The following is a 25,691-nucleotide window of genomic DNA, read 5'->3' as shown; positions in this document are numbered from 1 at the left end:
CTCTACGTTCTGATATAAATCAACTGCTTGTTTGTTTGTTTGTTTGTTTGTTTGTTTGTTTGTTTTGAATTATCATGGTCTTTGTCGGGGGAAAGATGAAGAAAAGTAGTAGAGTGTATCACTCTCAAATCAGGATGATTGCGATAAGTGTGTATCCCCGCCCTTTCTATACAGGTAAACGATTTAAGCTTGGTATGCTATTATAAAAGCCTACATGTGTCACGCGGAAGAACTGATTCCGTGATTACTTTTAGCCTTTCATAAAATTCACGTTTTAAGATGGTAACGATAGCTTGTAGGAGATAGAGTAAGATAGCGTCACTGACTGTGGTTCTGAACACAAAAGGAGACTGAAAAATTCCTTTACAAATTAGCAGACATAATGCCGATCCTCCAACACTGTTGCTCCATTCCGTCACTGATTCTGCTATCAATGGCGAAGAAAGAATACTGGTTGCGTGATTATCCATCCCTTGATAGCAGGAAGTTTACCTTTCATTGTTAAAGGCTTCGTTGATGCGGGGTTTCAAATACTCGGATACAAGGCGTGAACATTGCCGTCCTAGTTCTTTCATTCGAAATTCCTCAGAATACGCAATTCAATGGGCAATTAGCGCTGCTACTTGGCAAAGCTGTTAGCCAACCCAATTCTTTGCAGACTTGACCTCTCACATGTCAGCTACACGCAATACACGGCAAACAGCTATCATTACAAACATTCTGATTAAAAAACAAAACAAAATGAAGAAGCACACTTTTGAGTAGCGACACAGCTTTCTGTCCCTTTCTCATATAGGTCCTACTTCTAAAAAATACACAGATGACTAGAGTCAGAATATCCTCCAAATGGAACACGAGCTATCTGGGCATTAATAATGTTTGTCTTCCGATTTCTCTCCATGCCGTCACGGCCCAAACCATCATAAGAAATAAGGCAATAAGTTTCATTAACCAGGGAAATAATAGTACGCATTACATACATTTGGCGAATTATCACACAAATGTCCACTTTATAAAAACGAGAATAATTGACAACTTAGGCCCTACTATATCTCCTGACATGAACTTTAAACAGCAAGTCACATACCAGGGAACGAAAGTAATGATTATTTGAATGAATTAATTAATGAGGCCAATTAATAACCGTTGTAAAAGTACACACACGCATAAAGAGGTTTCAAGTTCGATATGTGATCATTGTATCAGCTCATAGATAAAGTATCATAAATTTTGCTCGATCGTTCGTTGGAATTATTTTTTTTTCAGTGCGATTTGTGCGTCATGTCAATCACCACTCATTGAAATGGAGTGCATGTATCAAACGAAACTCGCTGGTCATGCAATCAATAGCCTTGGTCAGCTCACTATTATTGCGTAATTCTATAGCCCTCGCCGCTTGGCCGCCGACGCCGACGCGCGCACCATGCTTTGTTTTGTCTTCAAAGGGGTCAAGAGCAATGCCTCATTAGCATACACCCTAGCAACGGAGGCGGAGTCTCGATCTGGCAAGAACAATAGGTGCGAAACGCAACGCAAAGGCGAGCGTTAGAAAAAAATGTAACCGAAAAAAATTGTCTCAGAAAAACGGTGATTTGGGACACTTGTACTCATTTTCACACGCTGAAATTTTCTGTACAAACAGATAAAACGTAAAGGAATCAAAATCCGTCATAAAAAAATTTCGACCCGAGTAGTGCTTCCCCTTCATTTTCGGCTCATTACGGGAAAACTCCCCGTGCGACTTATGACTCATTTTGTCGGAGCGCCACACATATATCAATCAAATTCATTTTCTTTAAAAAACCCTCTAATTCTTTACTACCACTCATTCTCAAATTAGTACTTACACCCATATAATCCAAATCTTTATTCATTACTACATTAAAATCTCCACCTAAAATTAACGAATAATTCATGGAATATAAATTTGACAAACAATTATCGAAATTCACAAGAAAATCAATTTGTCGATGCATCCTATCCCTTGTTGGGAAATAAACATTTCCCAGAAGCAGTTTATAACCTAACAAATCCCCTCTTAATACCACAAAACGCCCTTCATCATCTTTCATAACCTGATCAATCTTAAAATTCAATCCTGGAGCTAACACACACGCACACACACACACACACACACACACACATGAATACCCACATACACTCACACACACACACACACACACGTAAGCTGTCTAAAAATACCCTAGGAGACCCTAGTCACACATTTCCTCAGTTCCTGATGTCACAGGGCACTGCCGTCCGCACCACCCAGTAACTGGATCAAAGGCTTTCTCTTCTGAGAGTCTACAAAGTAGGCAAACAAATGCTTCTTCAGTTCAATAATTGCGTGGTTTATTGTACTGAATTTTGAAAATGTATTTACAACATTGGAATAAAAATGGTGATTAACAAACATTGACAAAACTGTTGCCAATTAAGAGATACATTGATTTGATGTTATTGCTAATTGCGGTAGATTCTTGGGATGAGATCATCTGTTACAGTCTTCGCCCCTGGGTCCTAGTTCATCAAACTTGAGTACCCCCTTAGGCAAGGTCCCCTCGATCCCTCTCTAGGTTGTCTACACTCTTTAGTCCGATTCAGTTGAAGCTTACTCCAACATTAAACTCCTTGCTCCAACATTAAACGCCCTGTCAATTACAATGAGTGGCATACACTCATAAGTTCAGTAATCTTAACAAAACACTATTATAAAATTTCTCAATTAGATTGTTCCTTCATGACTGAAACACCTACATTTCATGAGTTTAAGTCAGGTTTTGGCTTGTACGTTTACATGAACAAATCTGTCAACGCTGGGTCAGCCAGCAAAGATTAACTATCATGTAAATTGTGTTCCCGGTTGTGGCCCTAGGTCACTGGTGCAATAAATCTTATGGTCTTTTAGCTCAGTATTCTGAAATGGCTTGTAGTAGTACTGGCTAAACTATCTAACATTTCCTCACTCTTACACTGATGCATGTAACAAAATACTGTGAGGTAATATGACATAACAATATTATATCTTGACTCTCCATCTCCTTATTAAGGCTTACATAATTACATAAAAATTACTATGAGAAAGATTGGTTAACTTACAACTTTCATTGGCATTTCTCCCCTTTCTGCGCAAGCTACTCTCTCCCTGGCCCTGCCGCAACCTCCTTCGGGTTGATGAGAGATTCCCTCTGCTCAGATTTTCAGACACTGAATGTGGCCTTTTTGCCACCGCAACTTTCTCCTCGTTCCAAATTCATCTATCAAAGGGCAGACCAGTATGTCGGCGACACTGATGTACACCGAACCCTCCCGACGAACTGGATAAACACGTACTGATTCACAAACAATTTTGTGCTCTGGTCTGAAGAATTTTGGGTTTTGCATCCCGGTTTTGTTCTCCAAAATTTCCTTCTTAACTACACCTGTCTATGTAGGACCAATCACTGTATATTAATTCATTAAACAAGTTATCTTATTGGAGGAGGGGGTGAAGTGGTTCCCAAAACTTCCTACCAATTAGTCAGAATGGTTACACCCCTACGAGTGACTTTTCCTAATTTCAAAGAATTGTTTTTGAACACGGTTTCCAAAGAAGGAGGATATGCCTTTATCGTCAATTGACCACTACAGCTGGGTGCGACTACCAGTTTCTTAACTTATGCCTCTTCTGGGCTGTCCTCCCACTGGTGGACATTTGGCAGGTTTACGACCCTCGCTCCTGGTAGCGGTCTCCACTTGGTGTGAGTCACCCTCTCCCTCTATGTTACCCTTTATTTCACTCGTGCCCCTGACGTAATAAAGGGCTGAGGGGTTACTGCCCTCTTGCTTCCTGTGCAGTGTAAACTCATTTTAATGGATGCCTTGCACATAAACATAAATTTGATGTAAAAGGGCTGATGAGATTATCAGTAGAACTTTCACATGGACAATGTAACCTACCATGTCGTGACACCTGAATATCATCTATTTAACTTCTCGTCCCCCCCCCCCTCATCTCCCCCATCTCCCCTGTAAGTTATGATGAAAAGTAGATGAAAGGGAAAGGGGAAAAGTCATGTCATAGAGAGAAGTAAGGAAAAGAAGAAAGGTAGAAGGTATTGACTGGTAGAGATGAGGAGGGGCACTAAAAAGCACCTGACCAAAAAAAAAAAACCTGACCAAGAAAAAAAAAATACACCAATATTTAACCAAAAAAAACAATTGACTTAAGACTTCAGAAAAAATCTTACACAACACCTGTGAATTATACGAGACATAATAACAAACATACACGTATAAATAAATCATGTCTTCCTCCGAAACCACTCGTCCAAACTACCGACCACGACAGCACCCGCCAAGGTGCTTGGCCAGCACAAAACAGCACACAGTGCTGCCCTGCTCAAGTTTACACAGAGAGAGCCGTGAAGGGCGGGCGGCGCACCCAAAGAAACTCCTCCCACCCTGCATTCTCTTAACCAGTCCTGTACAACGCCGGCCAATAGTGAGGCAGTAAGACTATATCAGCAGACCCTCAACCCTTCAATTGAAAGGCGCGCCACACCCAGGAGGTGGAGCAGTGAACAAGGCGCTGAGTACATCACATATTATACAAAGTACTGATTACTAATATCGATCAAAATAAAAACTAATATCAACCACAAAATCTGCAGCGACCCTTTTTTATTTGAGTAAATGCAGTCATTACCAGGACATCTAATGGGAGGTTGCAGTGAATTCGCAGCAACCTCTTTATGCATGAGACTTGCATTTTCAGATGCATTCTGTTGCAACCTGCAGCAACCTAGTTGATAATAGAAATGTACAATACGTATTAAAGTGCTCAAATACCCATTAACCCATTGAGGATGGACTGATTTTGCTACAACTTGTGCAACACGCATTTCTTATAGACACCTGCCCGAGTACACTCAGATCTCGTCCTCAACGGGTTAAGATGAACAGGCCATTGTTTTACATACTGTAATAGTCTGAAAAGGGGATTGTTGTCAGGACAGGCACTATCAGACAAAACATGAAGACTCGGGGGTTGAATGGTTGAATGAGATTTATTATGGCTGTAATTTGCTGTATACAGACTCAACCTCCAGAAAGAAGAAGCAAGGTTTACAATTTGATTATTATCCAGCATTCAATGTTTGCAATGAAACAAGTAATTTCACCACTGCCCATGAATCTAATTAGCAATCACCTTCCATTACCATGATGGATTATGCATCACATGTCTAAAATAAGAGTATTGGCTAACAATGATGATCACCCTTCCTCTCTAGCTCAGGGTTATCACCAAAAATACTATTTAACTCCTTGGACATAACAATCCAGAGCACTTCCAAACAACTATGTTTGGCAGTAATCAATATTATGTATGACTGTAATAATAATAATAGTAGTCAGTTCTTAGAAACGCATAATACCATAAGATAATCTCTATGCCTGTATTAACCCAACAACCAACAAAAGCATGTAATTGACATAGGCCTATTATGTTCCTCATGTGTGCATTCTAACTGAGAAAGCTACCCTTAATACAACTTCAAAGACAATCTAATGAAGAGAAGATTATTAAAACTAAAAAAAAAAAATACAATGTACATTATGTTACATAGTATTCAGCCACCCTTTCTCACCCAACCAACTCAAACTGTAATGATGCTGATTCCTCCTTGTAGTTGCATCACATAATCTTCCCTGGATACAATGAGCCATAGTACAGCCCTTATCAATATCCGATACACTGTATAGGATATTATTAAACATATCTATCATGAAAACCACCTTCTCGGCTACAATGAAAGCCTTCACCGACAAAAGAGGAAATCCACTCATAACCTAACTTTTGCCATTTTTTTTTTCACTGTGGAGACAACTTTGCATTGAGGCACTCTTATTACCATGATACAGCAACAACAAAAAATCATGTTAGCATGTCTTTAACTAGAGTAAGTCGTATACAATTGTACTATACACAGCATACAAAAATACAGTATAAGTAAAATCTGTCCATCCAAAAATACCTTTTGTTATGAAAAATCTCATGTTTTATCATCCATAACATAAGAGGAAGTTATATATAAACACCTATATCTGTTCAAACAGCATCCATGACACTAGTGCAGTGCTGTGTAGTCTTCACATTGTTATGGGTCTGGCTTAAAGACTAATCATCTTTTCTGATAAAATTTTATATGTAAGGTTGAAAAACATTATTTAACACATATTTTGTACAAGTTATCTCCAATCTCACTAACTACACACAATAATTACTTATTTTTCATACAACACAATCCTGTCCAGTAACCACCAATGATCCAATTAACTCCAAACATTTCATTTATGTCATTTCTATACACACTACACAGTGTCTCTCTAGGGTCTGAACTAGCTTAGAAGACGGTGCATTCATCCAACAAGTAAATATTATAAAGCAAACTTGCACTGCATGTGTGCTCTGTGATTGTTCTCCACATGCACACGCATCAAAAGTGAGCCTCAACTTACAGATGTACTCATTTATTTTCCTATACACAAGCTTCCTGATCTAAATGTATATATCACACCTTAACTATGTCCTTTGCTTAAGGGCTGATTTCACAGAGCACGCCATCGATTTGCGAAGGATGCGAATATCGACAATAATGGCAAAATCCAACCAAACTAGCACAAGGATTCAGAAGAGTTGTAAACTGTTTGTGAATGTTGTTTTTATATTAGTTCGGCGGTGATTTTTTTTTTTTTCTTATTGAAATTTCTTGCAAGCATCTCCCGCACACTGGGTTGTGATTTGCACCTGCAAATGTCTTGAAAGCCTCTCCATGTTTGCAAAATCTTTGTGAAACCCCAAACAGATCAAGACAGTTTGGAGAATGTCTCACGTATGTTTCACAAAAGCTTGCAAAGCTCTTCGGATCATTTTACGACATATCTGCAAGCTGTTTGCATACTTTTTCAAACACCCTCACCAATGTTTGGTCCATATTTAGGGGCAGATCCACACGATGTGATGTCTGACCTCTATGAAGTACATTGCCAACGTGTCTGACTTCATAATGACTTCATTTCATTAATTAGATTTTCTACATATTGAGATTGTAACATACATCTATACACTTCCAACAATCCTACAGTATCCACAATTTTGAAGTAAAAAAAAACAATTAGAGAATAAAATCTGTGATCAAATTCATAAATTTGTTCGGGGAACCTACAAAAAAAAAGATGCATGTGGGGGTAGAGCCTTTTAAAAGAAGTCGGCACAAACACACACAAGTGTTGCATGTGTAAAGGCCTCAAGAAAATAGACCCCCCTAAATTTTTTGGAAGTTTCTAGATATATGCATTGGAATAAATAGAGAAATTCACCCTCACAAGTTTATTTCACTCACCCCTGAAATCAGAGTGGAGTTTACCCAGTCTCTTCAATTTCTAAGAAAAATGCCTTCATCATGATGGATGTGGTTTTGAGTTCCACACTTTCATACCTGCATCCATTGTGACTAGACGTGGCATTTTTCCCTTCCTTCAGGTAAGAAATCTTACTTCTACTTCCGTTCAATTATTCTAAATCATTCTTTCTGACTGGTAAATTTGTTGAATTCTATAATGTTTAGTGTTTTGTAGTTGAACTACATGGTTCCTCCTTCAGTAAAATTGGAATTAAGACCAAAGATGATGTTCTCAGTGAAGTTATTGAATTATTGTTTAATGCCAGATATGATTGCCTGTTTGCTTGTTTATGATGTGCTAGTGACCATATGAGTATTAGTGCTTGTGTCATTATTAGATTTCTGTAGTGATTTAACAGTATTCATTATGAAAGATGTAAAATTGCTATTTAAGCTGATTTAGTTTCGGATTAAGTTCCGCTAGTGCGAGTGTGAACAAGCCATAGGCTGTGCCATTCCATGTAGAAAGCTGAGTGGAACGGTCAGTGTAAACACTCTCCTAGACGGTGCGTCGCACCGGAGTCCACTGACTTTATTATTGATGATACAGCTCTCTTGAGATTGATTGCTAGGTAGCTGACATTATGCTTTTCTGAATGGAAACCCAAACGCCTGAATAGGTATGCAGATTGTGAATATATGGATACTTTGTACAATGTTATCAGAGTTGCATTGTAGTATTGTACAAGATAGAAACAGTGAGAAGTAATTTAGAGTACATATTTAGAGTGTAGATGTAGAGATGGAGGTCCAATGTGAACACAGCTTGGATGACTCATGCAGGGACCTCCGCACCTTATCGGCCAGAGCTCTGACCACCAGCCCTCTGGACGGAGTGTTTATAGTTGTGGTCAGTACCTCTCTCACTTTCCCAGCTCCTCAGTTCCTCACTTTTGGCCAGTTTTTCACTTTGGTATAAAGAAACTAAAAAGGAATTGATCAGAAGCGTTTTGTTTTATATGCGAGGAATGAAATACAGAAGCGAGCAGGAAAGAGAGAGAAAACCTGGCTTTTAGAGAAATAAAGGAAAACTAAAGAAGTTAGATTTGTTTTGCAGTGTATAAAGACTACCGGTTTTCCTACTTGCTTTTAAACAATTCTTGCCAAATAAGTGAATGCATTCCAGGTTAAGGTTTATTTAAACATTGCGTTTTGATTTACGGATACAAGAGATTAAACAAATGATATTTAGTTGTGTTTATTTGATTAAATCATTAATATTTTAAATGACTAAATGAGGTAAAGCTAGATTGCTTTATTAAAGGAGAATTTTACAGTTAATTATGCTTACTTTAAAGGAATATTAAGATTGACTGTAATGAGTAAGTGCTATAATTAACCTTTGATTTTAGAGATTCTTTGAGGTATAAATCAAAAATCATATTGAGCAAGGAAAACTATCGATTACACTGATGAAGAATCAGGTATTCATATCAGCAAACTGGCATGTGTCATTCACATTGCGTTGATAAGAAGAAGTGTTTGATAATTAATTTGATTGTGATCAATATGATCATTGAGAGTCGGTATGATTTATACCAGAATAAAGACACACTTTCATACCTGCATCCATTGTGACTAGACGTGGCATTTTTCCCTTCCTTCAGTACACAGTTTTTAAACACCCCTTGCCGCATCGGGACGGGTGTAACACATGCATGAACCAACAAACAACAGAGAGGAATGAAAGGGAGAGAAAGGAAAGAGAAAAGAGAACAAATTTGACTTCAACTCAAGACAGCTGTCAACTCTCTTTGGAAACAATTTGGCTATGATCATTGGAAAATTTGTTCTATGCACATTTAAGTGACGTGTTCTTTGTGTATGTGACTGGCCATAGTTCTGTAATGGTACATACAGCATTCGCACATATGTCATGAGAACTACGCACAAACTGTGCAAGACTGTGGTTTACGGCTGCATTATTGGAATGCATTCAGAGAAAAACTTTTCCAAATGTTACATGACATTGCTATTTTTTTTTTTACATTGGCGTCCTTCACAATTGTTCGCGCCCTCAGTAAATTGATCCCCTTACAGTCCTCTGCTTGTATTTATAACTTTTTGATTATGGACCCAGTAGTGTGGGGACTCATGGGTGGTTCCATTGGGGTACATACGACAGGTATGAATGACACCGGTCAGAGAATATGTGCATCAAAGCGTAAGCTCATTGGTAGTAGTCAACTCCAGTCAAGATTCTGCAGGGTCTTTGTGTGTACTTACATAGAGATCAGTGATAAAGTTGTGCACAATTCATTACGAGGATTCTCGAATATATCTGAACGGGGCCAACATTCAATTCCCACTCCATGAATCCCCATGCTACATAGTCTTTAGCTTTCCTCAGTGATAAAATAGTCTTGCGGATGTGCACATTGTGCAACTTGGTCTGACCTCTCTTTTTTCCTGTGCAATGTTATATATGAACAATGCAAACTTCTACTTACTGGATCTGGATAATTTCATCAGCAAAATATCCTCAGGAGACACATCTGCACTAACTAATGACACAAGAAGCACGCTGCATGTGGAATAACGTAGTGTTATTGTTTTGACTTGGACCTAAATGTTTCCAAAGAAAGACTGTTCACTTAATAATAAAGTCATTTAGTTGGATATCAATGAGCCCATTTTTAAATCTTGTACAACTGACAAGGAAAACTTCCTCATTCGCTACGCTTTTGTCTAAACATGATTTTGTAGTACAGAAAGAAGAAAAAAAATCTGTTTTTTTTACCATCAGTGAGGACTGATAAATCACCTTCATGCTTTAGACGTGTAATCCTAGCATTTATTTAATACAAATCTTACATGCGTTTTCTTTTTCTATTTGCTTGGTATTTTCCTTCTCACTTTCTTATCTCCTCCTAAACTAAATTTGAGGTCTCAGTTTTAGAAATGGTCAACTCACTGTCACTCAGTGAACAATAAACACTAGAAATTTGACTCACTGCAAAACGGACAGATCCAGTTACAACTAAAATTCATGGGTGAAGAGTAGAAATCGTCAGCAACAGCAAGCAAGGTGAAGCCATTTATTGCAGCTATCACATTGCACTGCATGGTGGTGCAGAAACACATTGCCATCACACACACTACATGGTGCACAATGGGTAAAGCAGTTCCAATTAAGGCACAGAGCAGTGATGTTACTTGCTTCCGCAGACTTGATACCAGCACACTTCTGTTGAAAATATGCTCGACAATCAAAACTAGGAGTTTGGATTTCCAAGTCCTAGTTTCTTGCATGTTTGACAAGATACTTTTTGCATCTCACTGTCGAACTACCAGTAGATGGTACTGACAGATTCACAGGCCCAGGGTTCACTTGCACATCCCCAGCACAAATGATCAATCCCATAAATAAAGTTTTTGAATCAACAACTTGGCATCGATTATCGGACTGTATCCCAAAATGAGCATTCCTGAGGTAGGCTGGTTTGGAAGTCATCTTCCACATAATCATGGATTCAAAAGTACTTACAGGTAGCAATCCCAGTCCCCGTTTCTCAGTTACCAGATCAAAACAGCTTGAAGATGGAGAGAGGGAGGTACTGGCTTATTAACTTGACATAGGTGCGCCCAGAAGATGAACTATCAATCTTGCAGTCACAAATATAAGCAGAGCATTACTGAAGGTGATATGGTGTCTTGAAGAGGCCATGATATCCCATCCAATACCTAAGGACACAATATTCCATAATGGGGGCATAAGGTTCAGAGGTCAGGCAAACCCAGCCAAAAATGGAAAGAGACTAAAATGACAAGCCTCACAAGGCGGACAAGATGGGTTGAAGCCATAAAACAACGTAAAACCCAACAGATGTAAAATAGATGCTCATATGAAAACTAAAATGACAATTGCATGCCACAAAAACTTCAAAACACAAAAAATTAAAAGAATTGAAGACCAAGAAAGAGGACAAAGGTTCTGTCGTGTCGGTAGCATTACTTTGCATAGCTATACTTTATTGTAATGTATCCAAAGCCATTGCTGACAGGATGAAAAATCAACAAAAATATAGCCAAATATACATTGACCTCCCGCAAAACGTAGCAAATCAAACAAATCATGTTTGATAGGTAAAAAAATGAAGATGACATATCTTAAATGACAAAGCGATGTTTTAGCCAGCCACAAGAGCAAAAAAATTCATGTCCTGTCACAATCAAGAGCATCTTCTCTTGCTAACATATTCCAACATTTTGTAACTCTTAAACTGTACATCCCTTAGTTTCAATACTCCAGCTATAATAAGTGCAAATGATAACAAACTGAAATCTTTACTTTACATATCTCAGTGTTGTATCATAATACACAAAATTCTGCTCTGGAATCAGCAACCAGCATGACCCATCTTGTGCTGTCATCCTTCAGCATGGTCATGACTTTGAACGAGGTCAGCGCTTTCTAAAGAAGTCATCTATGACAACCTTCTGTTATTACTTGATGATCTGAAAAGTCTGCTGCAAGCTCGCACTGCAACAACCTACCCACAACCTTTTTAGCTGAGCCCTTGGTGCAAATATGCAGCATGTACAGGATCTGCAGCAACTCATTTTCTACAGTAACCTTGCCTGTTGGAAAATTTCATCTGTATAGTAACCTTTGGCATCCTTTTTGCGTCCCATGAGAAAAGCTGACACTGCATTCTTTCAAAGTGGCTTTGTGGGAGAGACACCATGATGAGCTAGTACTTCTTAGCATTGAGGACTTTAAGCACCATGATCCCCTGATAGATTATATGCTTTGCAAATAAGATCTCAAAAAAGGGGGGAGGTTAGATGTTCTATGACTTCAAAATATGCAAAGATTTGTCAAAATTTCAAGTTTTTCATATGTTTGAGAATATTTTTTTTTTCTGAAGCACAATTGTTGGGCACTTGTTCCAAGTTTACCCAAAGGTATATAAAAAATACATGATACATGATACAAATGGATGATATATATATTTTTTTTAATGTTAATGCGTACTGTATATTAAGTATGACGCAAAATATATCAACAAAGGATTGCTCAAGTGAAACAACAAAGTTTGACATCCTGCTTTTAACCCATAATCTTTCTTTTTCATGTCATGTTAATTTCAAAGTTGATTTTCACAAGACCATGTACAAGTACATGTATATTTGGTTGTTAGGTTCTTTGCAACTGATTGACAAATTGCCCTGCATCGACGTTAGGTTCTTGGAGTGTATTGATAGGATCTTGTAAAGAAAGTGAAATAAATCATATACAGGTACCACTGTAAAGCTTAAAAATTCTTAGGAGCAAAAGATGCAAAAATTAGAAAACAGTGCTTAGTGACTGTGTATGAATGCTTTGATTGTGATGAGTCATATATGCACTGCAAATGCCTAAATAGTCCAGGTGCAGTTTTACATTACCTCAGCCTTCAGCCTTGATGAAATGGATTTGCATGAGGATTATTAATGCATTTATAGTGGATATAGTATAGGACAATCCATGAAAAAGCATACACCAAATGATGTATCACGTGGAATAAAGCTGAAACAACTAATGTCACACGGTATTACAGCACAAATAATGCCAATTTCGTTATAAAGTAAACCATTAAGTCTATGTGTATTATGTGTATGTATATCTCCTCAAGATGTTGCTACACTCTGATGATGAAGCAGTGCGTTTCTATGCTGGCCAACTCATGGCAGTGGTGCTGTGTTACACCCCACCAAGTGTAGTGATTGACACTATTACACAGTTAACAATGAAGCTTGACACAGAGGTTAGTAATAATGACATTACATTCTTGTAAATACAACTGCATGTATACTAGTAAAGACAGTTTATTACTTTGATAGTGCATATGACATGTTGCAATGTACTTTTTTTCATATGTTATTTCATGGCAGCTTATCCACTAAAGATAATGATAGCATGATATGCCTAATTAGACCATACATGCTTGTATCATACAACATGACCTTGTGCTATAACAACATGCATTTGACAGTGTGATTTTGGCTATTACATTATCTTCATTTATGATAGCAAATCAAAATTAGCATCTGTTAAAATGCTATATTTGTCAGCAATTGTCATGTTCTTAATTTACTCCACAAACATATTTATTGTAAATGCAATAATAAGTTATGTGTTTATTCCAGCATTACAAAATAATATCATAATGTAAGTACATGTTGTTTGGTGTTCATATTTATGTTTTTGTGTATCTTTAATACTGTCCAGTCCACAGAAATCTCACAGGCCATGATCTGGGCTCTTGGCTATATCATTGGCCGGCAAATACAGAAGGAGGTCCTTGCCAACAAGGACACATTCACCAAGCTGACAGACACTCAAAATATGATGGAAGGAAATGTGTATAGGAGAGCTACTGAGGCAATTGGTATAGTATATTTAGTCCTTATAGTGTATCTTCAAATCTCAAGTAAACACTACAAATGATAGAATTGCACTAATTAATACAATAGGCCTTCTTGGGCTACATGACTGGCCTTATAGATCCATTGCAATGGCCCCTGCTTAGTTGGAAGGGGTGGGGAGACAAACTTTTCATGAGAAAAAAAAAAAGTGTCTTCTGAAGGTAAAGGTCAGCTCTTGCCTTTATTTATGTGGGTTTCAGGATGGCTCCTCAGTGTCTAACTCTTGTCCTCACCAGGCTGTTTGGGCCTTCTTTCTGAAACATCCTCCTCCCCAAACCTGTTTTCTGCTAGAGTCTCCCACCAGTCCTGCGAACCCTTGCCAGGGCTCCTTTCAAACCTCTGCATCAGGCTCCCCATACCACTTCTCTCTTGAGACGATTTTGCTAATTATTTTAACCTCCAGGCAACACAATTCATGCTCTGTCTTTAGATCGGGATAATTTATGATGGGTGAATGTGACCATTCTCCTTGTCCCAAAGCCTCCTTTCTAGTGAAGAATTGGGGGGGGGGGGGTGTACCACTTCACCTGGATAATGCACCCTGCCCTAGCAATTAATGAATGAAGGAGGATCTTCTACGTGCGTGGGTTGTGGCTCTATCACACACGTAACTTCATTTTACGTCCTATCGGAGGGACAGTGATAACATTGAACAGGAAATTAATATCATCATGCAATGTTCGTTTCATCTGATATGATGTTAAAATTTGAAATCACTTCTTTCATAGCGATGCGATCACCATTGATAATAGTAAATAGTTTGTATGGGATATCATATGATGTTAGAAAACCTGGGGTACAAATTTGCAAGTGAAATGCTTGAAATTGACTAAAAAGACCTCATGAAATTTTCTCACTTTTCCTGCAGTCGTTAAACTAGAGAGCGATGATCCCACAATTGTGAAGGCAGCTTGTACAGCTGTGGCCGAAATTGGCCGCAGTGGACCAATACCCCTTTCCAAAGGGGGCAAGAACAATTCAAAGGGGTCACCAAAGAGCAGTGTTGATTCTGTTGAAAGCAGAAACGGGACCTCAAGCGCTACAAAGCTGAGTGTGGTACAAAGACTAGGAGAGATCCTGAATGCCGACTCCATGCCCTTTCTAGAGGTGAGGAAATCATGCAAACTGATGTGCTCTCTGTGCATCCATTTCACCATATTTGCAGTACATTTCATTTCATATTTCTCTGATTGTTTGATATTACATGAGATCCCACTCGCGTGTGCGCAGTCAGTTAAAGACACTGGGAAAGCAACTTTCCCTCAACAGTCAAAATACTATAATTTCAGCATGTTTTCAGGCACCGGCCCAGAAAAAGATTTTCTTGGCGAGAGAAACTCTCTTTTGTGTTCAATTTTAAGAATAATGAGAAATTGTGACAGATTTCAGCCATTAAAGTTTTTCTACCATAATCCACGAACAAGATGGCAATGCTAGTAGGCAACACCACCACTCCAAAGCCACAGAAAAACAGCGAAACACTGAGCACTGCCATGGGCACATCTATAGTTACAAAGTTCGGGCCCAAGCGCTCATCGGCAGGGAAACCCTGAAATACGAAATTGAAAAAATGTAACCCGGTAAAACCCACCTGGAATGTGTGTAAGATCGCAGGACCTTAACCCATATCAGCCAATCGCATAATGCAATGTACAGGTTGTTGCTACCAGAGGCTATTATACGTACAATGTATGTTCACTAAACTGTGCTGTCTCAAAGTCAAGGTGATGTCACTGACACTTATGAAAAGAAAACTATGGAAAGCTATACATCAATTGAAAGAGAAAGTAGTGGCCTTTCATATAAGATGTAAATCAGCGTCATGTCATCAATTATGTGATGTCATATGATTTTAGTATTTTTGTATGATTTACATATCTATGAATAATCACATCACTTTTTCAAAAGAGACCACTAAATGAAAAATATTCATAGCCTTTATACAGAAAAACAACTATCAATTTTGAAATATTCATAATTTAAGCTTTCCGATGGTATTTAACTCATAGGGTATAATGCTTGGAAATATGAAATATATAAAATAATTCCCCAAAGATCTGCGCTCTTCGGACTAGTCTGGTCTACAAACTCAGGATAGGCCCGTATTCTGCTAAAAAATTGAACCAAGTTTAAACCAGTGTCTGATCTAAAGTGGGTCTATCAAGTGAGTTTAAAATGGGTTTAAAACACCAAGTTTAAACCCACATTAGTCTGAGGTTAAATTTGTATTCTGCTAAATCCATCTGTGGTCTAAATCCGGTTTTAAATTAAACCTACCCAGGAGGAGGTTTATTGCGAGTTTAATTCGAGTCTAACGATGACTGGTAAGGCAGCGTATGTGTACCCGCGCACAGAGCGTGCATTGCATGGATCAATGGCGTGAAACGAGTGGCTGGATACAGCAGCTAGCCGGCCACATGCATTATACACAAGATACGCAATTGTACACTAGACATACTACTTTTAAGAGTCTGTTGTACGTAGTCTAGTTTGTGTCGGTAGGCCTAGGACTTGGTTTAGGCCTACGCCTAGCCAATCCGTAGGATGACATAGTGCTAGCCTGATAAGCCCAGCAGAAAACAGAACGGTAAACATTACCTTTGTTGGTATACCCCATGCAATGCAATGTACATTATGCACGAGCTAACTTAATTGTCAGAAACATATTTACCTATCATTTACAATGAAAATAACCTGAAGGCTAAACCAAGAACTCTATGTAGGGGGTCTATTCCAGAGGGTAGAGCCTGAGGTCGCGATCTAGGCTTAGACTAGAGAGCGCCAGTATTTGAATAGCTAGACTACAATTCTAGGACTACCGTTAGATATACACATGTAGGTAGAATATCTGCTTCTAATTTCAAAACAGGGTTGCTATATTTCTAAATCTTAAAGTGGTTTCCATATTTTATTAACTCACAATCTTTCGGGTGCTTAAGTGAACGCCTTCGAAGGAGAGCTTTTATTTACTTTCCTACCTCAACGTCCTGGTTTGGTCAATCGTCAATCCATTCCGAATTCACGATGTAATCGACAGCCCATCCAGCGCACAGCAACCGTGCCGCCGGTGCGGCGCGATGACTGGCTGGCTATGAGCTAGGAATAGCGCTAGCTGCGCTATTTATTCTGTGATGTGGGCCGCACACATACACACAAGCTGCAAGGACCTAGAGTATAGGCCTACTAATACAGTGCTTTCCGAGTCGTCACAGGCTGAAATACAGCATGCTCTTAGTTCGATGTAAATATCGGTAAAACTGTTCACATTCCAAGAAAATCACATTCATGTGGCTGATACACTGCCAATAATAAATTTGGGTGGATTTGTGGAACGAAATGTACTCAGAGAGAGAGTTTTTTTTTCTTCCACTGAGCACACCATGGTGGCTTGACCCAAGTGTAATTCGGGTTTAATATAAACCCGAAATAGACTTGGGTTTAACTAAACCTCGCTAGCAGAATACAAAATTAAACTTCAGGTCCAGCTAAACCAAAGGTGAGTCTAAAATGGGTTTAAATCTTGGTCTGCAGTAGAATATGGGCTATAGACGCTATGGATGGAACTACAGTAAAGTAGGCCTATATGTACGCTTACAGCAGTGTTCAATCCCACATAGATGTAGACCTATTCTGTCAGCAGCCTGCTGTAAACCTCCAAAGTGAATACAAATCCAAATGAAAATATCAGTAACAGGAAGATATGCAAAGGACTGTGGGATATCATGTCAGAGTTCACAGGCTATAATAAGCTATATAAATGACGTCATCGTCAGAGCCATTACTGCTACAGATTATCCCGTAGGTAGGCATTCACAGCGTTTGCACAAACTATTTGGGATATCCTGTAGATCGGCGGATATGGGTTAAAAGAAGATCAACAAACCGAAAGAAAAGGAGGAATTCATGGAATTGCAGGGCAGACTGGACAAATTAGATTTTTTGATGGAAAGAATGGTAAAGTCTTTGCCGAATTCAAATGCAACCACAACTCGGCCCACTGGTCTTTAGTACTTACATGTGCAGATATACAGAAACCTGGAATATTACATCATAACTCAGTCCTCATGTTTCTATGAAAATGGGCTCCTGCAACGTCGCTGAGCAGTCAAAGTGTGTATATGCTAATGGCTTTTAGTATTGGCACAAGGAGTACATGGTGTACATACTTTTCATGTATTGAAGATGGACAAGATGACCCTGAGTTGGAGCCTAAATATGTGTTTCCAATCGGATGAACTCTTGAAGCAAAGCAAAGCAGGGAATTCCAATTTTCATGAGTTTAAACTAGAAGCATACCCACTTGATAGAAGATTGTGCATTGTAAGATATGTAAAGCAATATGTCCAGTGCATGAAAACAGTTCATGGGATCAAGAACTCATTCTTTGTAAGCTACACCAGACCACACAGCAGAGTAACTACACAAACTTTGCTGCTCTGGATCAAGACCTTCTTACAAAGAGCAGGTGTGGATACTGATGTTTACAAGACCCACTCATTGTGGGCAGCAGCAACTTCAGCTGCTGCCATGGCAGGTCTTCCAGTGTACCAGATCCTAGCCTCATAACTGGATGGTCATGAGAGAAAACGTTGAGGAGAATTTACAGGAAATGTCTTCAAAGCATGAGAAATATTACTCCAGCAGTCTTACAAGATAACTCACTTTATCAGGAACTGCCTCTTAAAACTTGAATAGAATTGAAAATGAAGAGACCAGCTATCTAGAACTGCAGAACTAAAAATAACCAGATGTCTAGAATACTAATCTACATGCATGCATGCATGCTTGTATGAAAAGAACAATGTCCTTTGGAACATCATGACATCTACCAAATGGATGGTTTATGCATGAGATCATTGCCCACATGTATGCAGACAGAGTAATGGTCATAAAGTATGATGAGTCATTGTTAATAGAAGGAGTAATTCAATCTACATGTAATACAGTATTTACATCCCATGGATTGTGCCAAATGTGGCTCTTAATTGGCTTCAAAATCTCATGTAATGATGATCGGAGAAATACATTGTATGAAATAAAATAGTAGATTAAACAAGAATTTACCATTTGAAGTTTGATCTTTATTTCATTGATATTTAGGAGGAAGTTATTACAAGCCCTCCTCGCCCACCCAAACTTCAAATAGAAGTGTAAGTTCTCTTAAGTATCTTGATCTCCAGAGAGTAGCCACAGTTGTAGCTCTGAATATTGACAGCACACACGTGTTCAGGATCTCATATAGTAACTTCCTCCTTAACCCATTGAGGACAAGTCCCGAGTATACTCAGGCAAGTGTCTATGGGAAATGCGTGTTCTAGCAAAATCAGCCTGTCCTCAATGGGTTAATATTCATTAAATAAAGATCAAACTTCAAACTGTAAGTTCTCATTTAATGTACTATTAATGTTGCACTTTCATCTTTTCCATACTTGGAAAGCTTGCAAACTTTCATATATCATTTTCTCATATAATCAATTTCGTTAGCGGTACTTTAAACAATGCTGGATTGCTTTAAGAGGATTGCTTAAAATGTTCAGTGGGTTTGGAATGTTCAAATATACTTTTGTATCTGTGAATGAACGTTGCCATGTTACTATCATTCATTGTCCGTCGTGTAGCATGAGTCAAATTGTTACATTTTCAGCTTTTTTGAAAACCCCATGACAGTTTTTCACCAAACATTGGAGGTAGCGTTCCTAGGATGACAGAATCTCAATTTGTTCAAATTGGCACCATCCCACCCCCTTCACCCAGCGGGTGGTGGGGGGAAGTAAGTAGATTGGTAACTGTAGTTTGTTCATGGCTGATGTGAAGTTGCCTCCATGGGGTCCCTTATGGGGACCAAATTAGGGCCCAATTTGTAGCTCACCTGAGCCAAAGAAGTGAGCTACATGTACTATCATTATTCATCATGTGGCATACATAAACTTTATACCTTTTTTATCTTCCTGAACACCATATGACAGATATTCACCAAACTTGGCAGGTACATGTACACCAAGTATGTAGCATTCCTAGGGAGATAGGATCTCAATTTGTTCAAAAGGACACCATGCCCCTGGGGAAGCTCATGAACAATAGGCCCCCAAAGCAGGAGATCTCCACCAATCTTTTTGGAGCTACAGTTTAAGTTAGTGCTATGAGTATCTAGATTGCCAAGTTTGCTCCTGGCAGATCTTGGGATTTGGTTGGGGAGGGGGAGGGGAACAAAATTGGGCATAAATTTTCAGATTTTCATCTTTTTTCTTGAAAAAAAAAATCAACAATATGGTACGGTATGTCACAAAATTTGACTGGCATTGTCATAACCTTCCCTCCCCTGGGACCCCCATGGGACCCTAACGCCCCAAAATTGGAAAATCTCAAAATCTCAAAATCTCTCCTTAACCAGCCAAACTCTGAATTTATACATAGGTGCGAGTACTTAAAAACTGCATGGTCAAGTTTTCTACGATCTTGGCAGGTATCATCACCAATGTGATGTACAATGTACAGATGGACACCATACCCTCCTGGAGGCCCCCAAAGACCCCTCCCCCCCCCCCCCCCCCAAGTTTGTCATGTTCTTCTTAGGTATAAACAGGCAAGAATGCGTGGAAGGTGAATTTAACATTCACGGCTTGAAACTTTTGTGAATTGGAGCAGACATCCATTTTTGCAGCATGAAACTTTCACTAATTTGCCACTGTCATTCAATCCTTGTGCGAACAAAAAAAAAAAATTCATGCATTTTACTTTCGCAAATATTGGCTTCTCGTGAAACGAGTGAAAGTTTCATGCACACAAAAATTTGTTATCTTACAGTACTTAAGTGAGAAAGAAATACAGTGGTTAATATGACTTGAATGTTACACATGATAACTTCTTGAAGCTATGTCTGACCCATATGCTTGACTGGTACATGTACCTGCTCACTCCCTTGATTTCATTTGCAGGTAAAGAAAGAAGCATCATTGGCCCTTGCACACCTCACAGTAGGAGAAGCAGAATTTCCCTATCGCAAGCTTGTCATTGACGCATTATGTAATTCAGTCAGGGTAAGTTTTATGGATCATATGGCCACATTCTTAAAATGTTAACACTTCTATGAATTCTGATATTAATTTTGTCTGTGAAAACTTCTCAATTTTCATTATAATTGGTGTACATGAATAATGTTTAGAATATAAGCAATTGCTGTATTTTAACTTATTTTATCTCTAGTATATTACAACATTCAGATCCATCAATTGCTGATGGAATTGTACCATTCATCTTCTACAGTGCTTGCCCGTTAGTCAGGAACCGCTTTAGTGGGAACCCCACAGAAGTGCAGCAAAACTTGGTGGAACAAATTTCTCACATTTTATTTCCAGTACTTAATCGGAACCATAAACCACTTGATCGGGACAAAGTCTTCCTTTTGTCCATTGTTAATGTCTAAAACTAGTGAGTAAATCCGTATAAGTACATTCAATCATAGGGATTTCATTTCCTTACCAGAATGGTTATTTTCTAACAAATTCCAGATTGTCAATCAGTTGCAATGAAATTCCAGATAGATTATGCCAATTTCACAGTCTAAACATTCCCCATTATGCATGTAGGATGTAGCGCAGGCATTCTATTGAGCGCCGTCAGCATCTATACACGCACTTACTACCCCTTCAGTGCACACATCACTGCGAGTCTCCTTCTCCACATGCAGCCCATACTCTCCCTCTTTGTGCATAGTATGTGTGTAGTGTGTGTGTATGTGTCTCTGTGTGGCATACAATGTAGCATGTGACGGAGTCATGTACGCTGAGTTAGCAGTGCTGCCTCTCTTACTGCATTGATAGGGTTGAAGGGGTTTTGCAGTAGGATGTTAATAAATCGGAGATCATTTATCCTTCTACTCTCCATTCGTTGTTTCTATACATGATAAAATACTCTGCACTTTAGGGCTGCATCTGGAGTTGATGATGTTGCAGGAAATGGTCCTCCGATTGAAATTTTGATTATTGCACTTCTCCCGTTTAGCAAATATACAAGAACAAAATGCGACACAAAATGTGATTCCGGTACATGAGGTGAAATGGCACAATGGCACAAAGAGACACCGAGGGATAGATAGATTAAGAGAGAGAGAGAGAGTTGGGCAAGTTTACAACTTGAAGTTTCCATGCTTTCATGTCGAAAGCTGGTGAAAGAGTGTGTGTGGGTGAAGGAGTGTGTGTGAATGAATAGTTGTAAAAGGCATGCGAAACTTCTTCGAGATGTGGAGCAAAGGAAGAAGGAGATAAGTTGGAAAGAGGATGTCCATCTCGCATTGCTATGATGACCGTAGGAGTGTCCGGAGTTGAAGTTAGGTTGTTCGTCAGGAATTTCAAATAGATGATACATAAATGCTCGCGCTACAGTGGACCAGAGCAGTCATAAAATTGTGCTTGCAGAGTGATCACGAGCGGATATGGTCAGAGAGTGGACGAAAACAATTCTCAGTAAAGAGAGAAAATGAAAGCTTAACCCGTTGAGGACGGCTTGATTTTGCTACAACACGCATTTTACATAGACACCTGCCCGAGAATACTCGGGACTCGTCCTCAACGGGTTAAGGCTCATTATGCTGCTTCAGGGTTGTAGGCATTGTGACTTGATTTGTACTGTGAACTGTGAACTGAGTTATTTTATGGGTCAAATGAACGAAAGTTTGCTCCGATGATGCATTTGCCAAAATTATGAGATTGATGTCTTTTTTTATTGCCGCTTTGTGTCATAGTGCATGTGTACTTGTTGATGTGGTTATTGGTGGGTTTAATAACTGTGCATGAATAGTGTAATGCCCACATACTGGGCTTCATGTTGTATGGTTTGCACTGGCCAATACCAGCTGCCACTTAGACAGGAGCACAACCTTACCGGGAGAAAATCTTGTCTCCCAACCCCTCCCAATTAAGCAGTTACCACTGTACATGTATTTTCAAACAAACTAAAAATGTTGTAAGACATCTTTGAAGTACATTCAGGTAAGCACATACATTCAAGTTAGTGTTTCTTTACCACAGTTGAACTAGTGTAGTGGTATGTTGGTACATTTGTATTTTTATTCTTCATTAACTACAGTAAGACAACATCCTTCACCTCTGTTGACCAAGGGTGGCTTTGACAGCACTAGAAGTTTTCCCCAACAGTCTTTGTATTTGTTTAGTTTCCTTTAAAAAAAAAATTTGAATTTACCAAATGTACTGTAATGATATGTCTTGTAAGTTTTTTATAAGTGTATATATATCTTCAATACTTTTTTTAGCAGATGAAATTGGCAAGAATTGTAAATCATGAACAAAATATGTAGAAAAGACAACTTGTAATCAGCATAATAATGTCTTTGTAATTCAACAGGATAGATTTATTCTCAGTATTTTTCAATGTTCCAATTGATATTACAGTGGTCACAGCTGATTCTATTATGGCCTTAATTTTGCCTGTATTGCCTATGATCTGTATTTTTGTTTGCTTGTGTTCATTTGAAATAGCTAAGCTTTACATTGTACAAGTGTAGCTGCTCTGAGAAATGCACAGTGCATGTATGTGTATTGCAGACATTATTGCATCTAAAATTACCTGACTAAACAAACTCATGTCTTTGCTTTTCTTTTAGGTGTCAGCACCAATCAAGGAGGAATTTCTTCCCTACCACTTTTATCTTGCCGATTCCCTTGCTACTGCCCTTCAAGGTCCCATGGCCCCAGTGGCCGTGGACCCTTGGCATCAAAGCACCATGCCTCAAAACCATTCCATTCCTGTGACTACTGATGTGAAGGTGATTCTCAATTCCCTCGTGACCGACAGCAGGCTGAAGGGATGGTCAGAAGAGAGAGAGGTGTGCTCTTATTCTTGATTGTTTGTGTGTTTTTACAAACTTTCTACTAAATTTTGCATTCTCAGGATTCACCTACCCCAATGGTGTACATGAATATAAAGTACAATCTATTCTTTATTGAAGCTGGGAGTGTACATGTATAAGTTGCATTCCTGTGCAATCTTTGCGAGAGGGATTTTTTTTTTATGCCTCTGCCATGAAGTGTCGCCGGAGGCATTAAGTTTTCAAGTCTGTCCGTCCTTCCTTTCATCTGTAATCGATTTTGTGGACAGCATAACTTAAGAACCATTTGAGGTATCCAAATAAAACTTGGCCTATGTATGTAAGAGTGGACAAAGTTGTGCCTATCAACTTTTGGGTGCACATATTCAATAATAATAATAATAATAAAAATAGCTGGTCTTTATGCCTCCGCCACGTAGTGTCGCCAGAGGCATTATGTTTTTCGGGTTGTCGTCTGTAGTCAATTTTGTGGACAGCGTAACTAAAAAGATGTTTGAGGTATCCTAATGAAACTTGGCATATATATGTATGAGTGAGCAAAGTTGTGCCTGTCAACTTTTGGGTGCACATGCTTAAGGTCAAAAGCTCAAGAACAAATTATCAAAATTTCACTATTTCCCCCATATCAATGCATTGCCTGAAGGTATTTTCTTGAAACTTAGTGTATACACGTACTACCAAATAAAGATTCTGCAGAGAGAGTTTTGTGTCATGAGGTCAAAGGTTACATGAAAATGTTAAAATTTCATTTCTTTTTCTCCATATCTCGCAAATGGTTCGAGTTAACTTCATAGAAATTAGTACATATGTACATTGTATGTACTGACTGACAATGATTATCTAGGGAATTTTGGGGGTCATGGGTCAAAGTTCAGGGTTCAAAGGTCATGGTCAACTCCTCAAAATTTCACGGTTTCCATCATATTTATGCAATGCCTGCAGGATTTTTCTTGAAACTTAATATATACATGGATTACCCAATAGAAATTCTCTGGGAAGTTTCTTGCCAGAACTTCAAAGGTCAAAGGTCATGTGAAAGTGCTGAACTTCACTTCTCCCTTCATATCTTGAAAGTGACTTTAAATAAGATATCATCATGAAACTTAGTGCATATTTATGCATGTTCTACCTGATAGTGATTCTCTTGGCAATTTTAGGGTCATAAGGTCAGGCAAGGGTCAAAGGCCAGGTTAAAATGCTAAAATTTTACTATTTACTACTGAGATTATCGTCGCTTGGGTGACAAGATCTTGTATCTTCAATTTTGGTGAAAATGACTTTTTAGGATTAATGGTCAAATAATGGGTTAAGTGATGTCCTGTCCAAATCCCAACTGTCTTACTCCAAAAATGAAGCCACCATGGCATGTCAAAGGAAAGGCTATCCCATTCGCCACAGTGCTTTGGCCGCCATGTTTTTTGGCTCTCCTGAACATTTGACATTTTGTAGATACGAGGTCTTGTCGCCCCAGCGACGTTATACTCTTTCTCCATACCTTAAAAATTACTCAATGCATAACTTATAAAAGGATCAAAAGTCAAGTAAAAATCCTCCAATCCCCAAATACCTTCACCCTTTACAATATAGCAAACCTAGTTCAAGGAAAGTGAACATTCAACACATTTGTGACAAACCTGTCATTTTATTATTTTACCATAATGTGAGACTGTCATCACACACTGTCAAAACGTGGTACTATAGACCTATTAGGAGAACCAGGCATCATGGCAGAGGCATACCAGTTGCCATAGCGATATTTCTAGTTATATAGTGCATTTCACACTTGTTAAGTATCTCAATGCGCGTTACAGACTATTATTACCCTGGTCACTGGATACATTATTTCCAACCAGCACTAACAGTACTCACTCTCCACTCCTTGGGGAGCATTCCAGCCAGTCACAGCCATTTTAAAGTTGATCTTAATTTTCAAGTAACTATTAAAGAGGACCGCAAACAATTTATTAAAGATCAACGAGAAAGCTATTGAA

The 25,691-nt window shown here is 38.7% G+C and overlaps 1 protein-coding gene across 1 annotated transcript in view; it reads left to right on the top strand.

Annotated features, from left to right (window-relative positions):
- LOC139744111 (uncharacterized) overlaps nucleotides 1-25,691 on the top strand; it is a 226,970-nt gene that overhangs the window by 182,241 nt on the left and 19,038 nt on the right. Inside the window, exons 25-29 of the mRNA XM_071654568.1 lie at nucleotides 13,064-13,195; nucleotides 13,660-13,819; nucleotides 14,725-14,963; nucleotides 20,792-20,893; nucleotides 23,476-23,697. Coding sequence (XP_071510669.1) covers nucleotides 13,064-13,195; nucleotides 13,660-13,819; nucleotides 14,725-14,963; nucleotides 20,792-20,893; nucleotides 23,476-23,697 — 855 coding nt within the window. The remainder of the gene's footprint in view (nucleotides 1-13,063; nucleotides 13,196-13,659; nucleotides 13,820-14,724; nucleotides 14,964-20,791; nucleotides 20,894-23,475; nucleotides 23,698-25,691) is intronic.

Source organism: Diadema antillarum, unplaced genomic scaffold (assembly GCF_040938485.1).
Source record: "Diadema antillarum isolate AM-2024a unplaced genomic scaffold, OU_Dant_1.0 seq00001137_RagTag, whole genome shotgun sequence".
In the NCBI taxonomy this organism is placed as follows: Eukaryota; Metazoa; Echinodermata; class Echinoidea; order Diadematoida; family Diadematidae; genus Diadema; species Diadema antillarum.
Note: the sequence above shows the minus strand (reverse complement) of the source record. Positions and strands in the feature narration are given on the sequence as shown.